This window comes from Leucopleurus acutus (genome assembly GCF_964270905.1).
Source record: "Leucopleurus acutus genome assembly, chromosome: 1".
In the NCBI taxonomy this organism is placed as follows: domain Eukaryota; kingdom Metazoa; phylum Chordata; class Mammalia; order Artiodactyla; family Delphinidae; genus Leucopleurus; species Leucopleurus acutus.
Genome location: NC_139142.1, coordinates 188,535,550 through 188,555,654, shown reverse-complemented (window position 1 = coordinate 188,555,654; position 20,105 = coordinate 188,535,550). Strand labels below are relative to the sequence as shown.

The 20,105-nt window shown below is 38.7% G+C and overlaps 1 protein-coding gene across 1 annotated transcript in view; it reads right to left on the bottom strand.

Annotated features, from left to right (window-relative positions):
- Positions 1 to 20,105, bottom strand: part of MALRD1 (MAM and LDL receptor class A domain containing 1) — a gene marked incomplete at both ends in the record, with an annotated part of 584,975 nt that overhangs the window by 23,258 nt on the left and 541,612 nt on the right. The window contains 2 exons of the mRNA XM_082854883.1: positions 6,998 to 7,094; positions 7,187 to 7,266. Coding sequence (XP_082711009.1) covers positions 6,998 to 7,094; positions 7,187 to 7,266 — 177 coding nt within the window. The remainder of the gene's footprint in view (positions 1 to 6,997; positions 7,095 to 7,186; positions 7,267 to 20,105) is intronic.

The following is a 20,105-nucleotide window of genomic DNA, read 5'->3' as shown; positions in this document are numbered from 1 at the left end:
CAGCATAATAAACAGCAATTTATTGCATATTTTCCCCCAGGCAAAGATGACATAGTCCAAAATAGGAAAGCTGGGGGTGTTACGTTGCTTCAGCAAATTAAGAATAAATAGTCCACTATTTTTTTTTTTTTTTCTTGCGGTACGTGGGCCTCTCACTGTTGTGGCCTTTCCCGTTGCAGAGCACAGGCTCCGGACGCGCAGGCTCAGCGGCCATGGCTCACGGGCCCAGCCGCTCCGCGGCATGCGGGATCCTCCCGGACCAGGGCACGAACCTGTGTCCCCTGCATCGGCAGGTGGACTCTCAACCACTGCGCCACCAGGGAAGCCCCAAGAGTCCACTATTTATTTGTATCCTTTAATCTAGATTTCTAGGTGTAGGCTGGATTGTCACATTTACTTTGTATGAACCGCAAACAGCTCTAGAAGGCTGCTACATTTGTTGCTTCCTCTAAAGTGTCATGAGTAAAAATTTGGTGGATTTTGGACCATGGGGACAGGTGTAGTGGATACCTTTCAGAGACCTTTCATGATGACACCCCCCCCACACAGCAGCCATGTTTGTACTTTTGATCCTGCCCCATAGCTCACCCACAGTTGATTTGACCAGAAATGGGATCTTGACCCAAGTGGGCTAATCAGAGGGTTATCCTTTGGAATATGGAATGGAGACGTAAAAACAAAGATATAGTCTCTCCACAGATCTGGAGACATAATGAGTAACAAACATCCGTTCTCTAGTCAACACCTTTTTGTTATATAGACGGAGAGTAAAGGAAGTGTGTTTTCAGAGAGAGAACCACCAAGAGTGAAGCAAAAAGCAGCAGAGATGAGAGGCAGATGAAGAACACTGCTGGGTCCAGGCCTTCCTGAGGTCTGATCTCTTACTCCTACCCTTGTGCTCTGGAAGACATGTGCATTGTTACACTAAATTCTTTATTTTGATTAAGGTGCTTGAGATGCTTTCTTCCCCTGCAATCAGAGTGTCCTCACTAATACATTCAATGGCAAGTAGCTAACAGAAAGGTCAGAGAATGTATAATAAAATCCAGGAACTGCATCTCTAAAAACAACTTTCAGAGTCTCGTTGCTGTGCTTAGCATTGTCTGAGCATGCAGTGCTCCATCCTGTGTTTTTAAGAAATTAATACAAAAATGTTTCTTTCAAGTCACTGAAGGGGCCTCTTATGCTACAGATTCTTTTTATAAAATCCAATGAAAAATCTTAAGGTTAAGGTTTATTTAGAGAGGATGATGAATTTCCTGCTCACATAAATTCCTGCCTATCTCAGAGTTTTGGTATTATTTTCAAGGTGAATCACTGTTATCATTTAGCCATCTCTTGGCCAAGCATTCTAACTTGCTTTAGGGCTTAAAAGATTTCATGCAAAAAGACATTTTTTCAAAGTTAATGTGCAACATTTTAATTTATAAGTAATTAGTAGACACGAGCAATGTTTTTGTGATGGTCAGAAGTATGGATAATGTTCAATATAGTATAGATAGCCTTAAATGGGCGTGTATTGGGTATCAGTTATTCATACAATGCTAGAAACTGGGGATGTAAAGATACGAACTGGTTAATATGGAAATAGTTTAGTAGTAACACCACATAATGGAGCTATAACTGTCTTCTTTAGGATAACATTCTGACAACTCAGTGACTAACCCTGAAGGGATGCCAGGATATTTTTGCTTAGTATCGAAAATACATCAGTTTGTATAGCTCTGCCAGGCAGAGAGTAGGAAAAGCCATGCACTTTGGGGAAATGGTGAGACTTTTCCCAAGGGTAGGGTGTATGTGGAGGGGGCAGATGGTAGAAAATTAAACTTGGTGCAGTGGTCTTTGAACCCTGCCACTTGAGTTTTCCCTAAAATAATTTAGAAAAATATGCATCTCCTCTTACATTTTCATGTTAATATCTAAATTTTTATAAGTTTAGTGGCTGCAAAGAATATAATTTCTGAAATATTTTATATTGAGTTTTTTAAAATTATGGAATTTGCCTGCCATCTCATCTAAATGACAAAGCCAGTCCTGCTAACTATCCAATCAACCAAATCAAACTTAATTTTCAGAAAAAGACTGACTTCATTGTTAAACTCAGATGCATATGTTAAAATGTGTCCCAGGGAATCTAAAAGAAAATGGTACAAATGGACTTATTTAGAAAACAGAAAGAGACTCACAGCCATAGAAAATAAACCAAAGGGGAAAGGGTGGGGGGAAGGGATAAATTAGGAGTTTGGGATTAACAGACACACACTACTGTATATAAAATACTGTACTGTACTACTGCACTACTGTATGGCACAGGGAACTATATTTGATACCTTGTAAAAACCTATAATGGAAAGTAATCCGAAAAAGAATATATGTAATATACACATATAACTGCATCACTTTGCTGTACACCAGAAACTAACAGGATGTTGTAAAACATACCTCAATTAAAAAAAAATCATGATTTCAAATTCTAAGTGGGAAAGGAGAGAAAGAGGACCAGAGACAGAGAAAGATTGGGAAACTGAGAAGATAAATTTGGCAAAGATTTATCTCCTGTTTCCCTTTCAATATTGCTTATCTCAAATCTCTTTTGCTACAGGAATCTCTTTTCGGTAAGTTTCAGGATAAGTGTAAGGTAATGAGGACATCTGGGAAGGAAGAAACAGGAGAGGCAATGCCCTGGGGCCAAATGCACCCTTCTTAGAAGAGAATCTATGAAGTTTGAGCATCTGTAAATTGACTCCCTTGAAACTGTTTGTGCCACAAATCCTTGGGAAGTGTCTGAGGCCTCAGGGTAAGCCTCCCCCAATCCAAAGGACTGGCAGAGGGATCGGTGGTAGCTCTGGGTTGGGTCTTCCCCACCTTTGGGCCGAGGCAGGTCCAAAGTAGGAGCTTCCTCACTGTGGCCTCTGGGGCAGGGTGTGCAGTGAACAATTCAGGAGATCACTTACAAGAGAGATACAAATATCACTGTCCTGAGTGATATTTGTTTGGGGGAGTTATAGGGAATAAAACCACTGTCTTTAGATTTTGGAAATCAGAAGAGAAGGTACTAGTGAGAGAGAAGAGGACAGGGCGGTAAGTCAGCAGTGAGGAGCAAAGAGGAAGTGAAGGTATAAAATTACAGAAGAATGACAGAAATGGAGGAGAGAAAGGAGAGGTGGCTCTGTCGGGCTGCGCTGTGGTACCACCAATGTCTGCCTGAGAGGTCTCTCCATAGCCCTGACAGTACAGGCTGTCCAATAGGAATCTGAAGAAGGTGTGAAATTTAGGGTTGTTTCTGAGGACTCCCACTGGTTGGGTTAATATGACAACTTATTTATATACTGCAATGATTAATTTTATATGTCTACCTGGCTAGGCTATGGAGCTCAGTTGTTTGCTCAAACACTAGTCTAGATGTTGCTGAGAAGGAATTTGCAGATGTGATTAGCATTTACAGTCAGCAAACTTTAAGCAGGTTACCCTCCATAATGGGGGTGGGCCTCGTTCACTTATTTGAAGGCTGTATGAGTAAAGACTGAGATTTCTTGAAGAAGAAAGAATTCAGCCTCAAGACGGCAGCAGAAAATCCTACCTGTGTTTCCAGTCGGATAGCTTGTCTGGCAGACTTTGGACTCAAGCCTGCACCATCAACCCTTACTTGAATTTCCGCTGCAAGTTTCATGCTTGCCAGTCCCCACTATTACAGGAGCAAATTCCTTGAAATAAATCCCTCTCTCTTAACATATTACATTATTAATTTTCTTATTAATACAATTAAAATATTGATTATTTCATTAATATTAATAAATATAACTTATGTAACTGATATTACATAAATGTAATATATGAATATCTAATTCTTTACATAGAGATATATGTTAATTTGAGATATCTTTATATATTATATATTATATACTGATATATTTAAACATGATAAGACAATATAGTAATATAACAACAGTTATATAATAATTACCAATATATTAATGATATATATTGTATAATATGTTTATACATTAAATATATATTATGTATTTGATATTTAAAGATATATATATACACAGAGAGAAAGAGAGAAACAATAGGATATCTAACTAGCTAGCTATCTTTCTTTCTATCTATCTATCTATCTATCTTATCTTTCTGTTTCTCTGGAGAATGCTGACTAATACATGTATTTCCTAGCACAAAACCAGTATTTCACTTAGTAGCTTTGTTTCTTTTTTTCCCCACTACGTTAAGTCCAGACTGATTTTCATTCATATTTGTATCCACATTGTCTGACATATTTTAGGCACATAAGAAACAACTAAAGAATTAATAGGGGACTTCCCTGGTGGCGCAGTGGTTAAGAATCCGCCTGCTAATGCAGGGGACACGGGTTCAATCCCTGGTCCTGGAAGATCCCATGTGCCGTGGCGCAACTAAGCCTAGTGTGCCACAACTACTGAGCCTGCTCTCTGGAGCCCGTGGGCCACAACTACTGAGCCCATGCACAGCAACTACTGAAGCCCATGCATTCTAGGGCCTGGGCTCCACAACAAGAGAAGTCACTGCAATGAGAAGCCCACATACCACAACAAAGAGTAGCCACTGCTCACCACAACTAGAGAAAGCCCACATGCAGCAACGAAGACCCAATGCAGCCAAAAATAAATTAAAAAAAGAATTAATAGTTGGGTAAGATCTTCTTAACAGTAATGGATTAAAATGTCGTATGTTTTTTTCTAACAAACACTATCATTTTATAATAAATTTGCCTTAATTGATGATATCAAGATTGGTGTCTGCTAATTAACACGATTGCAGACTGGACATCTGAGGAGAATTCAAGTGGGAGGCACATACAAGTTGGCACCAATGAAAATGCAATTATCCAGTGCTCTATGACACAGAGATTTGCAGCAAATCTAAATCTCTGACCACAAACTCAGGTGTGCAAGAGATGATTCATTTAAAGGAGGCAAGAACATACAATGGAGAAAAAACAGCCTCTTCAATAAGTGGTGCTGGGAAAACTGGACAGCTACATGTAAAAGAATGAAATTAGAACACTACCTAACACCATACACAAAAATAAACTCCAAATGGATTAAAGACTTAATGTAAGACCAGACACTAAGACCAGACACTATAAAACTCTTAGAGGAAAACATAGGTAAAACACTCTTTGACATAAACCACAGCAAGATCTTTTTTGACCCACCTCCTAGAGTAATGGAAATAAAAACAAAAATAAACAAATGGGACCTAATGAAACTTCAAAGCTTTTGCACAGAAAAGGAAACCATAAACAAGATGAAAAGACAACCCTCAGAGTGGGAGAAAATATTTGCAAATGAAACAATGGACAAAGGATTAATCTCCAAAATATACAAAGAGCTCATGGAGCTCAATATCAAAAAAACAATTCAATTAAAAAATGGGTGGAAGACCTAAATAGACATTTCACCAAAGAAGACATACAGATGGCCAACATGCACATGAAAAGATGCTCAACATCATTAATTATTATAGAAATGCAAATCAAAACTACAATGAGGTATCACCTCACACCAGTCAGAATGGCCATTATCAAAAAATCTAGAAACCATAAATACTGGAAAGGGTGGGGTGAAAAAGGAACCCTCCTGCACTGTTGGTGGGAATGTAAATTGACACAAGGACTATGGAGAACAGTATGGAGTTTCCTTAAACAACTAAAAATAGAACTACCATATGACCCAGCAATCCCACTACTGGGCATATACCCTGAGAAAACCATAATTCAAAAAGAGTCATGTACCACAATGTTCACTGCAGCACTATTTCCAATATCCAGGACATGGAAGCAACCTAAGTGTCCATCGACAAATGAATGGATAAAGAAGATGTGGCACATATATACAATGGAATATTACTCAGCCATAAAAAGAAATGAAATTGAGTTATTTGTAGCGAGGTGGATGGACCTAGAGTCTGCAATACAGAGTGAAGTAAGTCAGTAGGAGAAAATGCTAACACATATATATGGAATCTAAAAAAAAAAAAAAAAGGTTCTGATGAACCTACGGGCAGGACAGAAATAAAGACTCAGACATAGAGAATGGACTTGAGGACACAGGGAGGGGGAAGGTTAAGCTGGGATGAAGTGAGAGAGAGGCATGGACATATATACACTACCAAATGTAAAACAGCTAGTGGGAAGCAGCAGCATAGCACAGGGAGATCAGCTCGGTGCTTTGTGACCACCTAGAGGGGTGGGATAGGGAGGGTGGGAGGGAGACGCAAGAGGGAGGGGATATGTGTATGCGTATGGCTGATTCACTATGTTATACAGCAGAAACTAACACACCATTGTAAAGCAGTTATACTCCAATAAAGATCCATTAAAAATTTTCATTAAATCTTATTCTGAGCCCTTACCTTGTTCAGTTTATGGGAAAGTCAATCACTTTCATTATTGGGGTGATGTGTTTCCCACACAGGTGATGGGAAGATGGGTATTGGGTAGGAAGCCCCAGGGTCCTGAAAGGCACTGTAGGTTGTGAGGTCTTAGTTATGCATGAGCCCAGCCCACAGAGGTCCTCCAGCTGCAGCAGCTCTTGGCCTCTGTTCTGTATGTTGCCTAGAACATGGGAGTCTTGGTCTGGAACACTGGTGCTTAGAGCCAGCCTCCCTAAGCAAGTCAAGAAAGGATCCCTTTGGCAGTTGTGCTGCCTTCCCCGGGCACTACCTGAAAGTGGGACATCCAGCGCCTCATGCCTTTTTAATTTGGGGAGAATGTCAGATTCTGTTTTCTGGGGTCATCAAAAATGTTCCTAACAGAATTGGAAAAGTAAACTTAATGCTTTTTATTTAAAACAAGAGTGATTATCATTAAGTAGCTCTTGCTTTCTACTCAGAAAAATAAATCCATAAAGTATGGAAAACTAAAGTTACCAGTATGTAATATGGGATGAAAGGAAAATATAGCAAATGAAATGTTTCAGAAAATTGGTCTGCCACAGCAACCAAAGGCATCACTTACCTTACTGGTACTTTTCTCTTGGCAAGAAAACACAAGACCGCTACTGTTATATGAGTCGTCAGGAAAGCGAATCCAATACCCAGGAGGGTCCATATATCTGGAATTTCAAACCAATGAAAAATGTAAATATTCAGTGAAAAATATTAGAGACTTCAAAACTCAAGTGACTGTGGTCACAATGTAACCTACTGTTCTGAGTGTCCGTGAAATCAGCAATGGGAGGGTTAACCTTGACATGGCAACGATTTCCCTTCCATCCTTGTCCACATCTGGAAATGAGATAAAATGTAATAGTTGGCAAAAAAAGAAGTAGAAACATATGTTAGCAGTATTGTCATGGAATAAAATGATGAATGTCAATAAACAATGAGATACCAGGAATGTGGGTAACTTTGATACGAAACCAAAAATGTTAAACCAAAGCAAAAAGATAATTAAATTGTATTCTTTTCACATTATTGTGTAAGATGATTTTTTAAAATATTTATTCCCTTCTTAACTTTATCTGTAAGGTGGGGACTTGATTTCTTTATCTATAAGGTGAGAACAAGGCTAATTTCTTGCTTTCAAAAATTGACTTCACTTTTCACCAGTGTCCAATATTACTTTACTTTTTCATTTGTCTCAAACTCAAAAGCTACACATTTTTCAACAGTGAATGGATTTCAGTTCTTTCAGATACCAATAGAGAATATTCAAATTATAGATTAACATAAATATAAATCAGAGAGTATTTTTATTTCTCGTTACAAGGGGATGATCCTTCAAGTTCATGGATTTGGAATCAGGTTAAGGATCAAATTGGATATACCATCAGTCCTAGAGGATTTCACTACCTCTGCTATATTTAGCGACATACGTGATGAAACTTGTAACACTAGGGACATGTCCTCTGATATGGATGGCCTTCAGAAAGTTCAGAATTGGAGACTAGTTTGTGCCTCAAAGGGAGACGAGGTTTATATCTAAGCAGTGAATGTGCCAGAATTTCTCTGGTGGAGTGTGTTTGCATATGAGTGTGAAAGCTTAGGTATACATTCTTGTTTACCAGAAATAACAGAATACAAGTTAACAAGGGTTTGGTTGAATTTCCTGCCAAATTCATGGTACATGCTATAAAACAGGATTAAAAACTAGCTTTTGAATGTGTGTGCTTAAAAGTGGTGTGTTAGAAGCAATGCTTCTTCGGCACACAGTTAATATATTTTTTTCTCAGTCTCTCTTTTTTTTTTTTTTTTTTTTTTTTGCGATAAGCGGGCCTCTCACTGCCGTGGCCTCTCCCGCTGCGGAGCACAGGCCCCGGACGCGCAGGCCCAGCGGCCATGGCCCACGGGCACAGCCGCTCCGCGGCATGTGGGACCCTCCCGGACGGGGGCACGAACCCGTGACCCCTGCATCAGCAGGCGGACTCCCAACCACTGCGCCACCAGGGAAGCCCTCAGTCTCTCTTTTGAATTTGAAAATCTGAATGACCAATAGCAATTTCTTCAAAAAAGAAATAGCGTCTCTAAATATAAAAAGCTTAGTGTCTCCAAAGAAGATATACAGACTGCCAACAAACACATGAAAGAATGCTCAACATCATTAATCATTAGAGAAATGCAAATCAAAACGACAATGAGATATCATCTCACACCAGTCAGAATGGCCATCATCAAAAAATCTAGAAACAATAAATGCTGGACAGGGTGTGGAGAAAAGGGAACACTCTTGCACTTCTGGTGGAATGTAAATTGGTACAGTCACTATGGAGAACAGTATGGAGGTTCCATAAAAAACTACAAATAGAACTACCATATGACCCAGCAATCCTCTACTGGGCATATACCCTGAGAAAACCATAATTCAAAAAGTCATGTACCAAAATGTTCATTGCAGCTCTATTTACAATAGCCAGGAGATGGAAACAACCTAAGTGTCCATTGACAGATGAATGGATAAAGAAGATGTGGCACATATATACAATGGAATATTACTCAGCCATAAAAAGAAATGAAATTGATCTATTTGTAATGAGGTGGATGGACCTAGAGTCTGTCATACAGAGTGAAGTTAAGTCAGAAAGAGAAAGACAAATACTATATTCTAACACATATATATGGAATTTAAGAAAAAAAAATGTCATGGAGAACCTAGGGGTAGGACAGGAATAAACAGAGAGACCTACTAGAGAATGGACTTGAGGATATGGGGAGGGGGAAGGGTAAGCTGTGACAAAGCACGAGAGAGTGGCATGGACATATATACACTACCAAACGTAAAATAGATAGCTAGTGGGAAGCAGCCGCATAGCACAGGGAGATCAACTCGGTGCTTTGTGACCACCTAGAGGGGTGGGATTGGGAGGGTGGGAGGAGGGAGACGTAAGAGGGAAGAGATATGGGAACATATGTATATGTATAACTGATTCACTTTATTATAAAGCAGAAACACACCACTGTAAAGCAATTATACTCCAATAAAGATGTAAAAAAGTAAAATAAAATAAGATTAACACGAGATCTCATTCGTTAACCAACTAAACTTTCTGTTCTCCCTTCCCTTTGTTCTTTGATTAAAACAAAAAAAGTTTAGTGGTTCAAGGAGGCCCATAAGAATGCCTTCTTTCCTTAGTAAATACTCTTTAAAAAGTAGAAATTTAAGATAATTTGATTGTTTTTGATGCCTCTGACATTCAAATTAAAATAAATTAGAATGTTTAAGATTGGAGTATTTGTTTTTTATTCTCATAAACTGTAATATGTATTCCTTATCAGTTCTCAGGTTGGCAATGTGAATCTGCATGTAAGTCCTTCACATTTTGCCTGGACTCCCTTAAAATCTTCCTGAATGGGGTGGGTCCTCAATTCTTGTCTTGGAACACGGAGACCTGTAGTGATGGTATGCTAGAATTGGCATGCTGAAGTTCCTTTTGCTTTGAGCAATGGCAGTGAAAGGAATTTCTCTGGTCCCATCCCCCTGAGGACTGCAAGCTAGAAGTGAAAATTGAGCATCCTGTCCTGTCTGCTCTACAGTTTGGGGGACTCATCTCCTCCAAGGTGACCACAGATCTCTATTAAAGATCATTAAGACGTTTTAAAAAGAAAAGGCTAGTCATCTTCTTATTACTTTTCAAAGGCAATCTTGGTAGGGAAGCGTAGATATTTCACTCAACTATTTATTTCTCCTTAGCAAATCAGCAATATTAGCATACCAAAGGAAAAATAAGAGACTGACTTTTCCTGAAGAGATAATGCGAAGATTGTTGTTTTTAGTAGTAGCGTGTTGGGTAATATTATAGTTGGTGGGGGTGAAGGGTGAAGGCTTTTGTGGGGAGAAATCAGATAGGGTAAGTGGATGAGATATTGGGAAGAACTGGTGTGCTTTGGCTAAGCGGACGCCAGCCAACCAGAGGAGACCAGTCCCAGTGGCCATTCCAGGCACAGCTGTGTGAAAGCTGGGTGGCTGTTAAGGTCCGGTAGGTGTGGGGAGTGCTGCATAATTGGTGCCAAGAGCGAGGTCCCTAAAAGAATGTGGCAATGAGAGTCACCTTATTTGCTTGACAATTAAGGACTAGATAGCCCTTTTTAGGTAATGTTTTAGCTATTTTATGATTAAACAAGATCGAATGCAAGGGTGAGTCCACCTATTGTGCAATCCAAAAGGATCCATAAGAACGATAAACATTTTATAATATTTGTGCTAAAGACTAGGATACCTCAGTCTAAATTAGAATGCATGTTTGTTTTGTATTAATGTCAAGAAGAAAGAAATGTTAGATGTGATGAAATTATGTTGGAGGTCTTCTTTTTCATAATGAGTCATAAGAATCGGTTTAATGAAAAAAATTAACTGATAACTTGACAAAAGGGAAGAAAATGACTTGTTTTTATTCAGAAAGCACCCATAAGAAAAAGCTTTTGAGGAAAATTTGATTTATTCTGAGCTAATCTGAGGCTGTGTGTTTTATCACTTATTTCATATACCTGATGGGTGGAAGTATAACACTGGAGAATTTCAGCCTTATTTTTAGAATGGTGGAAGTTCACACCACCACTTAATTATCCCCCAGATCCATTTAACCACCCACACTCCTTCCCTTCCCTCCACCAAATCATAAGCATGTCTGTGGTTTGGTTGGGAGGGAACCACAACCTGACCTCTAGAGTTAATCTCATTTTCCTTGGTGTAGCCTTTTGCCTCAGGACCCTGTCCAATGCATTCCTAAAATCAACAGTGATTGGTTCATAGAGAGACATGGACACAAGTTTGTCCAGTAAGAATTTTGTCACCAGTGGGTACATATTGATGGATATTTGTGGTAAGAAATATCCTCTGCCCAACTCTGATGTGAAAAAGGAAGAGTATGGCCCTGTGAAGCTACCATTTTGCTACAAAAGCAAGCCTGAGGATAAAACAAACAGGAAGACAAGCCTAGGAAATCATGGAGAAATGGAGGAACAACCTTAATGGCATTGAAAACTTTCCAATCCATTCCTGTTTCAAGCCTGCTCTGGGTTTAGACTTTTTAGATACATGAGTCAATAAATTCTTTATTTGTTTGAGCCAGTTTGAGTTTAGTCTTCTATTATGAGCACACACACAAAACCAGTTTTCCTACTCTTTCATTTTGATCCCTGAAGTTCTCCTCATTAAATCAATAATCCCTTATTCATAAAATATTTATTGAATGTCTACTATGTACAAGGTAGTCTGCTAGATATAAAAAAGATGGGCAAGACATTCTTGAGAATTTATAGGAGCATAAACTTGGGAGATAAAAAACACATTTAAAAATAAGTAAGAGACAAAGCAGAAAATAAAATATATGAAGTATAAGAAAGGTAAAGAAAAGTGCTAAAGAAGAAAATGAAAAAAATAGCTTTGGGCTTCCCTGGTGGCGCAGTGGTTGAGGGTCCGCCTGCCGAGGCAGGGGACACGGGTTTGTGCCCCGGTCTGGGAGGATCCCACGTGCTGTGGAGCGGCTGGGCCCGTGGGCCATGGCCGCTGGGCCTGCGCGTCCTGAGCCTTTGCTCCGCGACGGGAGAGGCCACAGCAGTGAGAAGCCCGTGTACCGCAAAAAAAAAAAAAAAAAAAATAGCTTCAAGAATCTGTTTTTCCAGAGCCAGAAAGTGAAAAAATGTTCAATCTCAACTAGACATGAATGGAACAGCTGATATATTAAGTTATATTTATTCCAAAGCATTACACATTTATGTATGTATTGTACAACAATGTTTCAGAGAAAAATGGTCATCTAAATATATAGAAATCATCTATGACTGATGGGATCTCGAGAGATATGTTTGAATTATGTTCAGATTATTAATGCGATGCTAAACTAACCTCTAGATTTCCCAATTCTTTACTGTAGTATATTTTTTCATCCATACTTACTCTAATTTTATAGTTTTTTATGTCTGTAGAAGGAAAATCCCTTCAGAAGGAGCATGCATTTTGAATATAGTCCAGATTAGATTTAGCATTAGAGCAGTAGACTTGTTTTTCTTTTCATTAGGCATGTTTACAGCAACACGTTATGATTATTAAAATCATGAATATCTTTTTTTTTTTTTTTTTTTTTTTTTGCGGTACGCGGGCCTCTCACTGTCGTGGCGTCTCCCGTTGCGGAGCACAGGCTCCGGACGCGCAGGCTCCGGACGCGCAGGCTCAGCGGCCATGGCTCACGGGCCTAGCCGCTGCGCAGCATGTGGGATCTTCCTGGACCAGGGCTCAAAGCCGTGTCCCCTGCATCGGCAGGCAGACTCTCAACCACTGCGCCACCAGGGAAGCCCATGAATATCATTTATAGAAACCAATAGCATCCTACAATGACATTCATGCTTCAGTATACTAAGCCCCATAGAGGTTGAATTGAACACCTGCTGTGTGCTAAACAATATTCTAAATGCTTTAATGTATTACTTGTGGAACACTAATGTTACAAGATAAGAGTTATTTCCCCATTTCATAGTTGAGGAAATAAAGGCCCAGAGTGGTTGAGCAGTAAGTCACCAGAGGTACACTCTGAACTAGACTTTAAACTACATCTCTTTGGCTCTCGCGTGGCACTCTGTTCACTACATGGTTTTGCTTCCCATGGTCTTCCTAAAGTTGGAATATAGTTGTTTATAATAGCAGTCAACTTCGCAATTTTTGTATGTTAGGAGAGAAACAGTGGAGATATTCGTGATCCTCATGGTCTGAAAACTCCCATTTATCACATTAAGCTTTACCCTGGAAACATCTAGGTGTAGGGGAGGCAGATGTAGAGCTGGGAAAAGAGTAAGTAATGAGAGTCAGGGCACCTGGGTTTCAGGCTAGACTCTGCCACTTTCTAGCTATGTGGCTTTAGGAGAGTCAAATCACTTCAGTTTCCTATTGATAAACAGTTAAGAATTACAACTCACCTAACAAGATGTGTAGGAGAATTAAATAAAACAATGCATGTGAAAGTACACTGCTAACTGTAAAGTGTTATCTATGTCAGGCTCTTTGATACCCAGCCTCTTGCTTTCTGGTGTCAATCATGGTCCTGACCATTTCCTGACCTAACATACTGGCCCTCCAGGGAGCTGGCATCTGACAACTGCCCTGTCTCCATCCCTGCCTGAGCAACAGTAAGACTTAGGGAGTGGTGAACAGACATTGCCACAGCTTCTATTTTCATGACTTATTAATTATGCCATTTAAAAAGCATTTTTACATCTGAATATGCCTGGAGGCTCTTGAGCCAGTTATACAGGGAGGGGAAGGAAGAGCAGGTGTTCAGGATGCTCGCTGCCTGTGATGAACATTTCTACCCATCGGAAGTACTCCAAGGGAGAGAAAGTAGTGCCGTCCCAACTTTGCATGAAAGCATCAGCTCAGACCGAGTGCTTTCTGATCCCTAGGCTGAGCCTGTGCCAGCAGAAGGGGAGTGGGACAATTGAGGTAGCCCCTAATGGGGCTAGAATTCAGGTTCTCGAAACTGCTTCACCTATGCTCTTGTCATCGCACCATATGAATATTTATAAAATTCTTACTATATTCCATTTCCTAACAAAAAAGCAGCGTATATATGATCAGATTTTGTCCTTAGGGGATGATTACTTGAAAATACAAATCACATCCTGCTGTGTGGCTTTTACTGCAATGTCCACTTGGATTGGTAGTCAAGTTGCACAGAATTGCAAAGGTAGGGAGGAGGCACATTCATGTTATTTCAAATTATTACAATAGAAACAACTTTAACTACTTCAGAGAAGAAATAAAGCAGATAAAAATTGTCCTTCTTTTCCCCTTTTGCTCATACAGATAGCTGATGTGACACTAAAAAACCCCCAGAAAACTCCCAAAATTGATGTTTTGAGCTTCTCACGTCTGCTTTTTTTCTCAACTGTTATGAAGTATTATTTCCCTGGAGTTGGATGGAAGGGGGAAAGAATAGCAAAGAAACTAAATAATTCACAAACTGGGCAACTGAAAATGGCTGCAAGTCAATAGAAACCAGTCTTGTTCTAAGATAAAGACGATAAAGGCATTAAGTTTTTGCTGTGGAGCGTAAACTAGCAAGCAATAGGTTTCTGAACTTTTTCTCCTGTCATCCTATGAAGTGTGAAAGAATTTTCCTTTAAAACATAGATTGTGACTTAATTCCAGCAAGTCTTTTTTCTTGTTTTCTCTCCTTCATTGAATATATGTGCCCTGAAATACATGCGAAAACACACAAGATGGTAAGGCTGAAAATTAGAAAGAACAAACACTGAATTGTCAGCCTCCGGAAGGAACGTCCACTAACCAGAGTACTCACAAGGCCCAGGGTGAGAATCCACGGGTGTTTAGGACTCACTTTGACCTTTTGGTGAAGTAACAAGGCCCTCTACTTGCTCAGTACAAAACAAAGAATCTTCTAATGACTTTGCAGTCAACTGAGAAAAAAGTCTAAACCCTGCACTCTGTGCTCAGTGAGTAATTACTGAACACCTTCTGTATGCTAGGCCTTGTTCTAGGTGCATCGTAATCTATTAGACCACATGTTGTCTGGTAATGCTCTTCCCTAAACACACTAAGCTTGTTCTTACCTCGGGGACTTCCTGTTCTCTGCTTTTCCTGACAGTTAAGTAGTGTGCCCAAATCTTGGAATAGCTTGAACTTCCATGGAATTGTGATCTTGACTCAAATTACACCTTCTCAGAGAGGCCTTAATCAGCAAGTTTATCTAAAATACATCACTGCCATCATCCCTTCCCCGTCCCTTCCTAGCAACCTGCTTACCCTAATGATTTTTCTTCATTGCACTTGTTACTATTCAAATTTCATGCACACATGCACACACAAGCGTATATATTATACATGTATGTATATTTAACATATGTTTGTACGTGTAAATGTTAATATGTGAATATATATAGATTATATGTAATGTATATAAAATAAATTTATTTATGTATTATATGTATATACATACATATTTATATACTAAGCTCTATAAACAGAAACTTAAAAACCTCAACAAAATGAATGATTTTGCAAGGATACTATAAATTATATAATTAATGTAAGCAGTAGAAATCTAGAGTAGTTCAATAACACATAAGATACTGAAAAAGCCTTAAAACCTGCTTCAAGACCAGGCTATTTGGCTGCTTTGTCCTCTCCAAGTTTCTAGAAAAGGTAATTCTCATGCTTTACGTGCCGTTTCAGAGAATAAAAAGCTACCCAATTTACTTCAGAGATCTAATGCTTGTCTGGTAACAGAACCTCAAAAAATATTATGCACAGAAGAAAACCTGGGAGCAATGTCACTTATAGATGCCAAAATCCTAATGAAATTACCAACAATCTGAATATAAGAGTACGTTGTGCTGTAAGATTTTTTAACTCATGGGTAAAAGGCAAATCAATCTGTACAAGAAGCAGAGGACCCTGTGAGAGAGAAGTAAAAATAGTAGAAGAACCTATTGTTCTAAATTATCCACAGATTCCTTTCAATAGAGTTTCTATCTCTAAATCACTATACTGATGAATTTTCTCAAGTTGTTAATGAATAAATAATCCTCATGTTATATAAACTCTTCTAAACATAGAAAATGGATAATAACAATAGAACCGTTTTGTTATTAATGAAAAATCTCCTAACATATTTCCTGGTTTAGATCAATTTACTGGTGAATTCTCTCAAATGTTTAATAAACAGATAATTCCTAGCTAATTATCTCTGCCAATTACTTACCCTCAAATTTCTTTATAAGATTTGTAATTAGAAATTTATAAAATTATAAACTTTCTAATTCCCTTCTAATTCCTTTCTAAACATATGAAAAAGAAAGGTTAACTAATTTGTTCCATAAAGTTACATATCTCTGCTACATAAATCAAGCACACCCACAAAATCATAGATCGATCTCACTCAAAGATGTGCAAAAATCCCCAAATACAATACAGAAAAAAATGATTACACAAACACATATATTTCCATTGTTTATATATCTTTGTTGTTAGAGTATGTGATGATCTCTTAAAACTTCACACCCTTAGACATAATGAAGAATGATGGTCCTTCATGTGTAACACCTGGTGAGGATGGAGCTCCGGATGACCACCTCTGTGGGTGGACTCTCTGAATAAGAATAGGGTGGTGCAGCTGGCAACGGAAGAAAAATGACTCTGTTAGAGGCTATTTCACCTTGTGAAAATCTCATAAATTTTAAGGATAATAGGTCGTTAACCACCTGGCTTGGGATACTCTAGGTACATAGCAGGAGAAAGAAATTGGAAAAAAGAAAAAGTCAGGGCAAGAACAAGCTGGTGATGCTGACGGATCTTTACCAACGAGACGTTGACTCATCTCTCCTTAGGTTTCAGCAGTTCCTGTTACAATAAATCCCGATATTAGACGATTTTGTGACACCCCATCTACAGAGCAATAAGCATTTCCCGTTAAATTAAAAACATATATATATATATATATATATATATATATAGTTTAAATGATTTCTGAGCACCTTACTACATTTGCAAGGAAATAAACATGCACTAAAAATGGCATTTTTAAGCAATTAGAACTGACATGTAGCATGTATTGGCTGTGATTATGTTACTAAATATTTAACTATTTTTGTAGGATGTTATATTTATATAATATAAACATAGAATAGTGCAAAATAATTAAGTATATCTTTTCATTTGATTTGCATTGCATATTTGTATTAAATCAAATGTTTTTTTAAAAGTATTCAAGTAATTGTCACGCTGTATGTCCAATATTGTGTACCATATATTATGCACTAAAACATCTTTTTAAAAATCATTGTGTTGTTTTGAAACAAAGATTTGATACTTAATTCATTTGTTTGAAGATATTTATTGAGGGCCAGGTGCTATGCCCAAAGTGTTGGGATAGCAGCATAAAAGCCAAAGTCCTGCCCTCACAAAGTGTACATTTTATCGAGGGAGGGGGGTGTAGAGAAAGACAATAAGCAAATACATCAGTAACTACGTTTATGGTGGAATTAGAGAGGTTGCAGTGCCAATGGAAGGACCGAGTTGGAGACACTGAGCGTGGACAACACTTTGAAGAGGATAAGATGGATTTATTGGGAGCTGGAATAGCAAGTGGGAACAAGTGAGGGCTGTGTTGTCTTTATTTTAAGGGTATAGCTAGAGAGCATGTTTGTTGATAATTCAGTAGATATGGAGAGGTTGCTGTCTGATAAAGAGAGAGGGGGTGATGAAATTCTTGGGGTGCGAGAAGGAATGGGCTCCAGAGCCCGTGGGGAACAGGGTCTTTTCTGAGATAGGATATGGATAAGAATGGGTCATTTGCTGATGGAAAGACTTGGAGTTCTCTGCTAACAAATCTTATAAAGAAATTTGAGGGTAATTAATTGGCAGTGATGGTACTTTGGGGTGGGGGGCTTGAGGAAGAGAGGAAAATGCATGAAACTGGAGTAATTTCTGACTCAAAAAGCACTCAATCTAGAAACGTAACAGCATGTTCAAGCAGTGCTGAGTGCTCATTTGAGGTCATAAATATGACCTCAAACAGTTAGGGTTACGGTTAGGGTTAGTATGTGTATATGTGTGTGTGTACGTGCTGTGTGTGTGTGTGTGTGTGTGTGTGAGATCCGGGGGACTTTGTTATATTTATATTTTCATTACAGTATTGCATGCATATGGTTCAAAAACTCAAGTTGCACTAAAAGTCTTAAGCTTCTAAGACAAATACTTTCAATCTCCTTAACTGTTTCTTCTAGTGTGAACCTCTATTTTTATTAATGATACACATATGTGGTGGTTTTGATTTATCTATTTTATTGTTATAGCTAAAAATTTCATTGTGTTATAAAACCAGCAGCTCCTTACTCACTGCCTCTTAGAGCCCTCCCTCCACCACTCCATATTATTAAATCCATATTCAGAGTTTATAGTATTATTACTACATAAATATTGCTGTTAACTGCTGAGCCAATAGTGTATGAAAATTAACCATCCGTTTACTTTTTTTGCTTTTTTCCTGGAGCTAATTATCCAATTTATTTTAATTTGCTAAGTTTTCTAGGCTTTATGGCTGATTCTTAAACTCTCCAACAACTTCTTAATACAATTTTCCACTAGATTAAAATATCAGACAGACTATTAAGACACTATTTCTTTTGGAGACTTCCGAAGTCCCCTTTGGGTTGATTCTTTGGGCCAACCTGGACTGCTTACTCTCTAGACCTGCTTTCCAGGGACTTTTCTGGGACTTCTCTTGAACATCACCCCGGTGCCCTGGATCCCATTTCCTCCTCTTCCTCGGTTTCCTCCTTCATTTTGTTAGGGCACAGACTAGGTGGGATGTTCTTTTTTTTTTTTTTTTTTTTCAGTACTCGGGCCTCTCACTGTTGTGGCCTCTCCCGTTGCGGAGCACAGGCTCCGGACGCGCAGGCTCAGTGGCCATGGATCACGGGCCCAGCTGCTCTGGGGCATGTGGGATCCTCCCGGACCGGGGCTCAAACCCATGTCCCCTGCATCGGCAGGCGGACTCCCAACCACTGCGCCACCAGGGAAGCCTGGGATGTTCATTTTTTGAGATCTTTTGTTTGAAATACAATACTCATATTCAATTTTTAGTTTGGAACTCAGTTTTGAAAATCATGTTATCTAATAAATAAGCCAGAAGATGTATCGTCTTCCCTCCATTCTCTTCTAGTTTCCAGTGTTTCTCGGATTATTCTTCATTCTTTGTATGTGAACTGTTACATTCACGGAGAGTGTTGTCATTCCCAGGTTTTCTGAACTTCCCCCATGGACAGTCTTTGTAGGGTTCTTTTTTCACTCACTGTACCTGACACTTCATCAGTCTGGGGAAGTTTTTGCATTATTTCTTTCACAATTCTCTTCCTACTTTATTTTCTCTGTTCTTTCTTTCTGAAGCTCTTACTTTTTAGATACTAACCTTCTGAATTGATCCTTAAATTTTCTTATTTTTATCACATATGTTCTTTGTCTTTATATTCTATTTTTTAGGAGAATTCTCTGCCTTTATCTGCCAACATTTTTATTAATGTTTTAAAATTCTGAGAGATACTTTAGATTTCTTTAGGCTCTTTTTTCTCTATTTATTTTTTATAGACACCGGGTATAATATATTTCCTAACTCTCTGAGCACATTAAACAGAATTAAACATTTTTCTTTAGATTCCCCACACTGTTTCTGTTTCATATGAATTCCATTTTTCTACTTGAATCTTTTGATTTATTAGTTTTATCTGTCTTTTATATCAGCATCTTTCCTCTACATTTGGTTCTTCTTAGCTTTCTAGGTGCTAAGAGTAAAGCCCTGAAAAGATGATCACGGGTCTCTGGCATGGGCTGAACTGGTTGACTAATGGGCTATATTTTAAGGCAACAAGCCTCCTTTTCTTGCCACTGCCCTATTATAGAATTTGTACGTCTTTATTCTGGTGTCATTTAGCCTCTCAACTGAGCGAGACTTCAGTCTTTCACTGTGTGGTGGTGGTGGAAGTTTGGCATGGGGAAGATATAAAGTTAACTGCCGGAGTTTGGGGGGCTGTGAAGGAAAAGGAAAAGAAAAACAAGGTTTTCATCATTAAAAATGCAAACTGGCAATTCTTGAAGCAGCAGCTCATGGCTGTTCTCTGCT